Source organism: Bipolaris victoriae (genome assembly GCF_000527765.1).
Source record: "Bipolaris victoriae FI3 unplaced genomic scaffold scaffold_99, whole genome shotgun sequence".
Lineage (NCBI taxonomy): Eukaryota > Fungi > Ascomycota > Dothideomycetes > Pleosporales > Pleosporaceae > Bipolaris > Bipolaris victoriae.
The window spans coordinates 27481-39532 of record NW_014575293.1 but is presented as its reverse complement, the minus strand read 5'-3'; the positions used below and the strand labels follow the sequence as shown (position 1 = coordinate 39532).

The following is a 12052-nucleotide window of genomic DNA, read 5'->3' as shown; positions in this document are numbered from 1 at the left end:
GTTGGCGTGGCCTTCTGAAGCTCAACAATAGATGTCAAGAGCTCGCTAATGAACTCGTTAACATATGAAGCGCCATCCACAGAATCTGCCTTCGGTGTAGCAAGATTGCGCATCATGGACGTAGTGACGCCCAAGTTCTTGAAACGCGCTGGTCGCTCCATCCATCCTGGTACAACATTTTCGCAGACTTCAAGTGCTGCAGGGTTGACGGCTGTGCTGACTGCCACCAAGGAAACATCCTGCAAAGGGTGAGTTTCATCAGGGAAACCCGCCCTCGTGATGCTGGATACGGGTTGGCTAAGTACCGCCCTGAACTTGCGGACTAACTTGGTGAGTTTCCTGTGATTCGTTTTCGCGCTCTGCTTCAGCACCTCAATGTTCGTGTCTTTCCAGCTAGCAAGCTTGATCACGTCTGCAATCTGTTTTTCCAGGCTCTGTCGGCCTTTGGCGATCATTTCATGAACTGGCTTCTCGAGGCGTGAGTAGTAGGCGAGGAAATTGTCTAGCGATGTATACACAGTTCGGAACGCATCTACATCTTGCATACGCATAAATGCATGCTCACGAAGTTGTTGTAAGAGCTTGATGCGCTGTTCAAATTGGCCAAGGGTGGTTGTCTCAAAGAAACCCTCCAATGACTTGAGTAGTTCTTTGGCATGAACTTGAAGACTTTTGTCATCACTAGTGCTTTCCGAGGCAGCAATAATTGTTTCGTATGCCACGCAGAACCAACTCTTCGCGTCGCTCCGATACTTTTCTTCTTCCATGTCGAACAGTCGTGCCCAGGTAGTGAGCTCAAGTTGTCGCCAACTGACAAGTAGTTTGGTCAGATCATCGTACAGGCCAGCAGCACTGTACTCTTTACTAGCGACAGTTTGCCACTCATGCATATAAGCATGGAGTTTCTCAGCTTTGGTAATGAACTTGGCCACGGGATCAACATGGCGGAACTCAAGAGCTTCGTCGCATGTGCGTAGAACGTCTGAGAGCGTGGTGTGCTCTGGCCACACATTGCGAATTTGACGATAACGAGACTGAATACGATGTATGAGCGCGATGAAACGCTTCGCCTCAAAAAGGTTGGAATCGAAGTAGAAGTTGTAATGTCTTCCTGCATGACTTGAAGACAAAGCATTGACCTTCTTGTCCAGAGCGAGGTAGATAGCCGGGAGTGCATCTTCGTGCTTACTATCGTAGCCTCTGCCATCTGAGATACGGTTGAGTTCAGCGGCACACCACTCTAGCAAGGCCCTTGTGGAGTCGGAAGGGTTTCTACCATTGACAAAAAGTTCGGAATGAATCTCAGCAAGTCGAATGGCATAATCTCGAGAATTCGATGGCAATGTAGGCTGCTTGTCGTGTGATTCTTGCTCTGCCTCATAGTCGGGAAAGAGAGTTAGATCGTTGTCCTCTGTGTCATCGTCTAGCCCCCTGTACGTGTATAGGCTCGAATTCTTAGCTTCTTTCTCTTGATCTTGGAGAAGTTTGGTCTTCCAATCGCCGTACAAACTAGCGAACAGATCGTGCAGTAGATTCCTGGCTACGGGGAGAGCCAAGGTTTGAGGATCTGTGCTCTTGAGGAAGAGCATTGAGTGTAGAGTGTGCCACCTCAAGTCTACAACGTGGTTCGACTGACCCAAACCTGCCTCCATAGTTCGCAAGAGCGAATCCGGCTTTTCCAGAGGCTGCGACTGCCCAAAGAAAGGAGTTCTCGATGTGATATACGAAATACTGTTTCCAGTAGCACTGTGTGAGGTCCTCTCTTTTTCCATCTGGCCAAGTATGAGACCGATCTGGAGGCATACAAGGAACCCGACTACAGTGTCTGTGATGTCATCGTACGCTCGATATCCTTCGGTCAGGCGCTGCACAATGCGAATGAGATTCTGCTGCAGGGTTTGATCGCACGCAGCTTCTCCTATTGACATGGAATGATTAAGGAGAGGCTTTATAGTACTGAGCAGGTTTGTGAATTCGCCTTGGAGGCTGTCAAGCTCGGATACAGCAGGGCGGACAATTGCTGGTACTGGTGGTTCTTCGCCCATGTTTTTGATAGTCTCCTCAATCTGCCGGATGTAAAGGCTAGTAGCTTGGCCAGTGAAATCGACTTGGAATTGTCTCAAAGCACTCAACGAGGTCAACAGAGTGTCTTTCTCGATACTGAACATGTTTCGCTCGATCGTCGGTCGTAGAGCAGGATCATGTGGGTAATTAGGTACGTACAACCGGAGACCGAACAATCCCAGCTGTACCCAAGCAGTCGCGTCTACAGCAGAAGCAGAAGCTTTAAAGTAGGATTCTATACCGTGCTCCAGAGTTGACCGATATGTCTCATGAATGTTTGTGTCGGTGAACTCTATCCGGTTATGGTCTACAACTTGCAGGACTTCATTGGAATGAGATACGATAAGCTGGTTGTGGATTTTGGTATAGAGATCCCTCAGGGCGTTGCTCTGGCCGTTCGTTATGCGATTCGCATCCAATGACATCTGCTGTGATAGCACTTGGAGTTCGATCTCAAAACGGTCAAGTTGTGCGAGCTTTACATCGTCTACTCCATAGAGTTTTCCAATCACTGATGTATGGAATCGGTTCTGGATTACCATCGCATTTGCTGTTTGGCGTGTAAGGCCCAGGTAGCGGTAAGATTTCGCAAATTGCCCCGATGCACCCTGAGAATCTCCAGAAATGCCGTGAGAGAATTTTGTCGGTCTACGGGCAAAGAGAGATGACTTGGCTCGTGTGGCTATAATAGCAGCTGTGGGAGGTATGATTTGCACCGCAGACTCGTCTTGATATGCGACATCCAAGAACTGGCATAGACCTTCGAACTCTTCTTCAAAATAGGGTGTGATGAGCATACTGTCTTCTCCAATACCTTGCTCAAGCTCTTGGATTGCAGCATTGAGTGCTGTGACGAGCTCTCGAGCATCTGCTTGATCTCGTCGAACTAGGTCCAAGGAACTGGCGATACGTTCGCGTATCTGAATCATTTCATCTACGCGAAGAGTTGACTGCCACATAATAGCATCGAATCTATCAGCCAAAGCCTCTAGCTCAAGAATAGCTGCCAACTGTTGCTGATCCTTCGGTGTCGATGGCTTGAACACGCGCCAGATGCGTTCCATGCCCAATCCGGTTGTCAATTGGACATCGGCTCCAAAGACACCAACTTGCTTGGAGAGAGTTGAAGAGAGCGTCTGAATAAGAGGGGGCGATGAGTCGGACTTGGGAATCGCAGACGCTAACATCTTGAGATATGTCTGGAACGTTGCGCGATCGAAGGTTGGTGCGGTGGCAAGTTCATGGAAGGCCCAAAACATCCTCCTCAGCGGCTTTAGGAATGCGAGATCAACTTGCTGATCTTCTTGGAGTGTTCTCCAGATTCCATCGGTGAGTTTTATCAGCCCTTGGCAGTAAGCATGCAGAAAACCAGGCAGCTTCTGCTTTTCCTTTCGCCGTTCAAATCGCGCAGATGGTAGCTCTTGAACAGCTTTCTGCATGCTGTATAGATCAAGCATAACATCGTAAATTGATGCACTGGTCATGCTGAAAGCCTTGGATGCTTCTGTTTGGTTGACAAAGAGCTCGTTCAACAAAGGATGGAACGGAAGTAGTTGTACCAGTGTACCAGTCGCAAGTCGTCCTGATAACGGCTGTGAACGCGGTGCCCATGTACCTGCAAGGAATTGCACAAGATGTGAAACCTCATCTTCCAGTCGAGCTGTCGGCCTAGCAAGGTCCAATTGCATGTCGTTGTTGCTGGCAACACCATTCGTTTGACTTGATGCATTAGATACGAGTCCTTGTCGAACTTGGCTTGTGAAACTCTTGAGCAGTTCGTTATCTTGCACAGTCAAACCCTCGAAATGCTGCTGCAGGGTCATAGAGAGGTGGTCCTGGTGGTTTTGAAAGCCGCGGAAGCGATAGCTAGCAGAGTCGAGGGCGTATTGTACGACCGGTTCATGTGCTGCCTTCTTGTCTTGATCTGGCTCAAGTAGACATATCTCAACTGCTCTGTTGCGCATAGCTCTGGAGAGCTCGCCGTACTTTGGATCCATGGTCATGAAGATGCGAAAATTGGTATGTGGCAGCACGATGCGCGCCTCCCCGTCAGAAGTCGAATGTTCGTTTATCGAAAGATAGCCGTTCGGTTCCAGTAAAGAGTTCAGTCGATCGAGCACTGCACTTGAGCAGAGATTTGCGTTGTCAAGGACCAGCCATTTACCTTGCTCGAGTGCTCGAATGAGGATACCATCAACCCATTGGAAACGTGCGCCATCAATCTGCTCACTTGAAGCCTGAAGTGAGCTTTGTAAGTTTTGAGCCAGCGCAACTCCATCAACATCGATAGTTGAAAGTAGGTTGAGTATTGGGCGCAAATTTTCAGTAATACGTGTGACAGAACCTGCTTGGATGAATTCCAAAAGTTCGATGTAGGCTGGCTGAGGCTGTTCAGAGACTGCAATGTGTCTCCGGACCATTGCTTCAACCTTCTGGAGGCATTGATGTACTTCTCGCATAGCGTCCACCTGCTCATATCCACCAACGAGATCCATCGCATCTACATCTGCATTCATGGAGAAAGTGACAAGGTCAGTGCCAACATAACTTGCTAGTTGGTTAATCATGGCAGTCTTGCCTGACCCCGGCGGACCAACAATGATGACTGGCCAGTTTTGCTTGACACTGACTACGAGAGCTTCCATGGGTCCCAGCTGAGAAACATGAAGTGGTGACACGGCATCTGAACGGGTGACCGCAACATCTCGAGGAAGCAGGCCAAGGCCTACTTGAATGTCTCTTTGACTCAAATTGTGGAAGAGGCTCATTCGAGAGTCATGGGCACCATATTGGCTTTCAAACAGCTTGAGTAGTCGAGTCCGGTCGTTTTCGGCTCGGAAGCGCTGCACAAAGATAACGTCAAGGAAGTCTCGTGCTGACCCGGGAAAGTCAGTTCTAGCTAGGAGCTGAAGCCAGCGCAGCGTGTCTCGTAGATTGAATTCCCACGGGGCGCCAAGATTTCCAAAAGCCCGACGACTGACTACTTGCTCGTCCAACTCAGCCACGAAGCGGATTAGTTTGGTAACTTCCTGCTTTTCAATAGATGGGAAAATCTTTTCACAGATGAGGATCAGATCTTCTGGTCGGAAAACATCTGCGTATACCACTGTGAACCGGTTGACGAAAGAAGCTGGCAGACCTTTGCGGCCGCCACCTTGGTGATGAGGGTTCTGTGCTGCAAAGACCCTGAAATCTGGATGCTTGTGGAATGTTTGGTCCAACTCAGAGATGTATACCTCACCACGATGGTCAAGTACAGCATTAAGGCCTTCAAGTACCGACTGAGATGCCAGATTCATTTCATCAAGTAACACCCAATCGCCACTCTTCATAGCTTTGAGGAAAGGTGCATCGCGCCAGGCAAATGTTCCCGCAGCTCCGCCCTCTACAGGCACGTCTGAACCAAATAGATCCATCAAATCTGTCTGTTCAGACAGATTGAGTCTTGTCAATGGCTTGCCAATGGCTTTCGCAAGAGCGGTCACGAGCGTAGTTTTACCCACACCGGGATTGCCTTCCAGTAAGATTGGCTTCGGTAACTGGAGTGCGCGTACGACTCGCATCGCATTAGACTGTGTCGTTGGAGCTTCAAGCGCAAAGTTGGATGCTTGCGACGTTGCTAACGAGAACTTTGGAATAGAGAAGGCACCTAGTTGGAAGATTTCGTCCGTGTTCACGATATCGATAGGACCGTAGTACATGGGCGTGACGTCCCTTCCCAGTAGCTGGCTGAGATGATCGAGGCATGCTTTCTTTTCCACATTAATTGTTGATGCTGAGATTGCGAGAAGTCCTGCAGGATTGGCACCGAGGGTATCAATAAAAACCATCGCAGCGCCATGGACAATACCGAAAATCGGGTCATGATGAGCAGAGTTATTGACAAACGAAACCCATGCCAAAGTATCACGAATGGATATGGAGGATGCGACCGAGGTGTTGTACTTGTCGTTGAACCATTGCGAGAATGATACAATAACACTAGCATGATTCACAAGTTCCGGCTTCAGCTTTGATCGTACAATTTCCAGAATGTCATCAAGGTCAGACATTGCCGGCACCCAGATTTCAGTAAAGCGATTGCGAAGTGCCGGTGAAAGCTCTTTCTTGCCATAATCTCCACCTGGATTCATGGTTGCAAGGAATTGGAAGCCGTCGTTTGCTGTGATCAAGGAGTCTATAGGCCCTTTCTCGGCAAGTAGGATAGTGCGAGATGGCTCCAAAACACTGTTCAAGCGTTCAAGAACGGAATCATCAGCCAACGAAATCTCATCGAGAAGGAAGTAGTGACCTTGCTTCATCGCATGCACTAAGCTACCATCTGACCATTCGAATAATGCTCCGGCTTTGACTCGATGGACTTGTATATCGTTTCGAGTCTCGATCGGTATTGAATCAGGGTGACTCTTGATAACAGTGTCATACAGAGACAACAGGTCCTCGTATTCCATTGAGTATAAATCATGTTGGAGGCTTTCTCTGGGAACGTTGGAAAGGGTTTCCAACACTTTCTCCTTGACCGACTCTTCGATGGCGGCTCGATTCCGGATAGGTCGCTGCGCACCAATCAAGTCACCCGTCTCGGTGTTCTGATGAGCATTAACAACGTGAAGCTGGTTGTTGAACTGATCTGCAAGGAGCTGGCAGACTGTCGTCTTTCCACATCCTGTTTCTCCGATAAGCAAGACAGGCTCCTTGTTGCGAAGCGCATAAGCAACAAGAACAGACAGTCTGCGCATCGCACGAGTCCATACTACATTGCTGTTGGCAGTCGAAACTCCCTCGCCGAGGCCCTCAATATTTGACAGGCTATCCACACTGAATAGCTGGTCTTCGTCGATTGTCACTCTGGGGCCCCTCTCACTCATCACAGTCTCCAAAATCTTCTTGACTGCAACACGTTCTTCTTCTTTGCGGACGCGTTCAGCAAGGAGCATGTATCCGTTATTCGCAAGGTCTTGGATTGTGTCTGCTTTTCGTTGAGCCCATCTGAACAAGTCTCGAAGCGTTGCGAAACTCTTTTGCTCAAAGATGCGATTCTCTTGCCGGAGGGTAGATAGTTCTCGGTAAACTTTGACTATGCGTTTGCACCATGTCTCAGGGATCATGGTACGGCGATGCAAGATTTCAGTAAGCTCTTCCACGGGTATGTCGTCGAAATGCAATTCCAGAAAACGGTTACGGAAAGCACGTGATAACATTTTACGTCCACCGTAAAGACCTGCTGGATTTTGCGTAGCAAACAACATGAAGTCTTCGTGGGGCCGAATGATTTCCTGTGTTTCTGGAATCAATAGCTCACGGTTGTCGTCAAGAAGACGATTGAGTGCCTCAAGAACATCCGTAGGCGCCAGATTGAGTTCGTCAAGCACGATCCAGTGACCCTCGCGCAAAGCTCGTACAAGGATGCCCTCCTGAAAGATGAGTTTACCATCGGCGCCAGAAATGTAGGAACCGAGATATTCCTGAAGGTCGGTATGTTCGTGATTGTTAATGCGAACAAATTTGTTGCCAGACCTTTTGGCCAAGTACTCGATCATACTTGTTTTGCCTGAAGAGGTAGGGCCTTGTATCAGTACCGGATACTTACGTGTCGAGGCCGCTCGAATAAGATTGTTCATATTTCGCTGCACGAACGGTGTGATGATGTAATGCGATTGCTCTTCGACTTGATGTGCACCTTGACGAAGCCAGTAATGGCCCTGTTTCACATACCCTCGGCCATCTGACGGCTGCTGGAGTGGCTTGCCAAGTTCTGACTTCATTGATGCTTTCTGAGGGAACAAATACTTGGTAATGAGAGGGGCGACCAAATCCTCCGAAGCTTTGCCTAAGAACGTCAAGAAACTCATATGAAATCCTTCGTATAGCGCTCGTCGGATACTGCATAGTGGCGAGATGTCTCGGGCGTATGACAGGGTTCGTGTTAGAGTTCGCAAACTGAAATGAGCTTTCTGGTCTGCACCATCCACAAGCATGTTTGCTTTGGCATGCCTCTGAATTTCAAGGTATAGACTGGTAACATCTCGCGCAACTCGGACAATTGCTGGGTCGGTGCCATCGCCACCTAGGTACTTCTCTACAATGTTGCGTAAACTCTTCTCGTCACTGTCTGGACTCTCAACATATAGCTCGGTGAATCGCGACCGGATACCTGGAGGTAGATCTTTCTTTCCTACGTCTGTTGCCGGGTTCATAGCCGCGAACACCCTGAAGTTCGGATGCGCGACTACTCGCTCAACATTGCCGGTCTCGGTCAAAAGAATGGACGGATTACCATCCGGGCCGCCGCCCAAGAGATCCGTCAGCGCCTCTAGAGTGTCTGAAGATGCCAAGTTTATTTCATCGAGGAGTACCCAGTCGCCATTTCTCACTGCTTTTACGATGTTACCCTCCAGGAAAGAGAACGCGAATGCTTCCGAGCCACTAGCAAGCTGAGCCTCGAGATTTTGTAGATCAGCTGCGAACTTTTCCCATCTTGCAGTGGGGAAGTTCGCCGGCAAAGTGTCAGTCTTCCGCTTCTTCTTAGGCTGACCACCCTCAGGATCTGGGGATGAAGTGTGCGACTCGTGCTTTTTTCGGGCTGCATCAACCATCTTCAACGCCTCGCGCCAAAGTGCACAAACGCGATTCCATTCGCCCTTTGCTACACGCTTACCCAGCATCTCCAGAAATCGCAAGTTCTTCTTTCTCGAGAAAGTGGTATCGAAAATCTCATCGAATTCATCTTTGAGTGGAATGACGAGACTGCGTACATTGACCGGTTTGAAACCACCGAGCAAGTCTCCGCTTTCACTTTGCTGAGACAAGTTGAATGCTACAAGCTTTCGGCCAAGCTGCTCTGCCAGATACTGGATGCATGTTGTCTTTCCAGTACCGGTCTCACCAACGAGAAGAAGTGGTTCTTGACGATCAACTGCTACAGCAATCTTTTCCAGTAAACGCAAGGTGTAGTCATTGGTGGAGAACGGTCGTCCTGTGCCTGTCTTTTTCGATGGTTTATGCTTAGATAATCTGGCACGACCAATTTGAATAGTACCAGAAGATGTTGTCTTCGATGGTAAATGCAGTTTTACCTCTCGGTTTCTCAATAAATGATCGCGTCGTTGTGGATCGATATGGAGCTCTTCGGCCACACAGTCCATTACCATCTGACGAGCTAATTCGCTACGTAAGCTTCCTGCAAAGCAATCAAAGGCTTCCATGAAGATGTCGTCTTTCTGCGCGTCGCTGAACGTGGCTTGTGCGAGCAGTATGGATATCCGATCGCACCACTTCAGAAGGTCTCTTGGAGTCAAGGCACGAAGTGAAGTTCCGTTCTCAGATGAGAATTTTGCGTCTGAATAGAGGTGGAGAAGTCGAGCATAGACCTGCATGATGCCGGGCAGATGCTTCTGTAGTATCGGGTACTTTTCGTATATTATGTGCCTGAACTCATCCAATTGGGGCATTCGAACTGTGATGCAGTTCCAAAATCGATGGCCTATCATGTTTTGGGGGGGCACAATCTCCTGACCTCGTGTATTGAGAGTACTTCGCATCGTCGCAATAATACGGAATCCTCGCGCCGCTCGTATGGTTTCTCCTCGGCTAGGAATGAGTAGTTCGCCGCGCTCTATCAGCGGTAAAAGTGTACTAATGACCTCGTTTGGTGCTCGATCCAAGTCTTCAATAAAGATCCACCTCCCCTCTCGAACAGCTGTGGTCAGAACACCTGCCCGCCAGCTGAAAGTCCCGGGTTTTGTACCAGTAGTGTACATTCCGATCAAAAGCTTCGCATCGCTCTGCTCGTTGAGATGTAGGGTGACCATTTTTTCCAGCTTGTTCAACTGCCAGGCGAAGTGACGGGTAAGGAGTGTCTTTCCAGATCCGGCAAGGCCAGTGAGCAAAACCGGACTCGAATGAAGGAGACCATGGGCGATATCCTTTAGATTGGCTTCTGTGGTGACTGTGGATACAAGCTCAGAAGGCATTTCCTGGGAAGGATATCCATCTAACCGGGGTAAGAGGACACCACTGACGTTGACCGTGTAAGGCGATAGTTCTTGATCTGTATATACAGAATGTTCCGTTGCGCTGTCGTCTTGGCGATTCATATTCAACTGCAAATCTTTCCATCTCTTTTCTTCCCATAGTGATAGGAACCGATAATCGATTTGACGTCCTTCCCAGAGTCCGTCAATATCGCCTTGTCCCACTACTCTCTTGACCCTCTCTTGTGTCGCATAATCTGCTGCATGAACATACAAGCAAAATACCCGTACGGCCAAGTACCGTACAACTCGATCCTGGTGGCGAAATAGACTCTCCGCAGCACGTGGCCTTACATAGTGAGAGAAAGTCTTACAGTCGTAGCTGAGAAGTCGAAAAGTTCCAAGCAGCACTTCGACCAGATCTGAATCGCGCAAAGTGAGCGTCTGCGCTTCTGAAAACTTTGCGTCCTGAGGGCCAACTATGGACGAATTCGAATTATTGTCCAAAAAACGTTCCACGTGCTCGGCAAGGTGAGGCGCAAGTGCTAGGATTCGTCCAAAAGCCGCCACTTTGGCTTCAGTGTCGGCACCAGACTGGATCCAGCGCGCACACAGCTCTGTGAATAATAATCCACCATGTTGAACGAGAATATCGTCCGTCAAACCAGGCTTGAGCGCTTCCGTGGCAAGCGCAGTGATGTTTACCATTTTACCGGCATTGCATGATTTCGTTCTGTCCATATCTGTAGGGACTGTCGGGGCGCCTACCCATAGTTTTGACGCTTCAATAGGACAGAAAAGGTGGTGTTAAGCAAGCAGCACGCGTGTGTCTGGAAGTTCTCTAACTTTTTTGCGGGTCTCTGATCTCGCCAAGGCGCTAGCCCAATTCGTCGTAATCCGCTCCGCAAAATCTCATGATGGCGAGACGACTACAGTACGACGTTCACCTATCATCGATCCTTGCATTCCTCGGCAGCACACAATGGCAGCACCGGCATCCCGCGCGCTCAGGCGCTGTATCTGCACCGCTAAGCAGACCGCATATGTACGACCGACGATTGGAGCCACACAACAGAGGATACAGCGGAGATGGCAATCGGATGCGGCTGCGCCCACAAACCCCAAGATTGCGACCATTGTCGACCAGATTAGCCAATTGACTCTGCTGGAGACTGCGGACCTCGTGTCAACACTAAAGGTACGGAAAAGAGGCGAATGAGGCAGGGAATAGCAATGGAAGGGTGGTGTAACACAATAGCTCTTCTTCAAACTAACACAGGCGTTTGAAGAGGGGAAAATTATTGTATGAAAGAGACGGCCAGACTGTAAACAGCTGGAATTACCTGTCTAATTGCTCGCTTCAATATCACAATTGTTGTATCACCGCACTGACACCACCCACAGACTCGCCTAAATATCCCTGACATGCCCATGGGAGGCTTCGTTGCTGGCCCAGGAAGTGCTGGACCTGCCGCTGCTGCTGCCCCCGCCGAGGAGGAGGAAGCCGCCCCCGCTGCCCAAGAAAAGACCCTTTTCAACCTCAAGCTTGAGAAGTTCGACCCAGCCGCGAAACCCAAGGTGATCAAGGAAGTCAAGGCCATGCTTGGTCTCAGTCTGGTCGACAGCAAGAAGTTTGTCGAGAGCGCGCCAAAGGTGATGAAGGAGGGTGTCCCCAAGGAGGAGGCAGAGAAGATTGTCGAGACGCTCAAGGCACTCGGCGCCACTGTTGTCCTAGAGTAGAAGAATACATCTGCAAGGACAAGATGATGGTTGGGGACAAGAGACGGCCACTGTATCATAGCATTGCACAACGGGCGTGTATAGATATGTCTGGAATGATCGTAGATGTATTTGGAATACTCAAAACTCCAATAACAATTGGGTGTCATGAGACAGCCCGTGGTATCTTTCCACCATAACGCCTGTACTATGCTGTGATGAAGTCCCGTATCTGACCCGTAAACGCCTTCCAGCCGCCCATCCAATTGTGCACTTACTCTTCAGTATCGTTTCCA

The 12052-nt window shown here is 49.2% G+C and overlaps 2 protein-coding genes across 2 annotated transcripts; both read left to right on the top strand.

The window, feature by feature from the left end:
* Positions 1–4707: 4707 nt before the first annotated feature.
* COCVIDRAFT_41008 (hypothetical protein) lies at positions 4708–5760 on the top strand (the record flags this gene model as incomplete). The annotated part of the gene is made up of 2 exons (XM_014697390.1): positions 4708–4711; positions 5399–5760. 2 exons carry the CDS (start codon positions 4708–4710, stop codon positions 5758–5760), a joined length of 366 nt encoding a protein of 121 aa, XP_014552876.1.
* Positions 5761–11019: 5259 nt separating this feature from the next.
* COCVIDRAFT_109081 (hypothetical protein) lies at positions 11020–11777 on the top strand (the record flags this gene model as incomplete). The annotated part of the gene is made up of 2 exons (XM_014697389.1): positions 11020–11235; positions 11442–11777. The coding sequence occupies 2 exons, from the start codon at positions 11020–11022 to the stop codon at positions 11775–11777; spliced, it is 552 nt and encodes a 183-aa protein (XP_014552875.1).
* Positions 11778–12052: the final 275 nt, after the last annotated feature.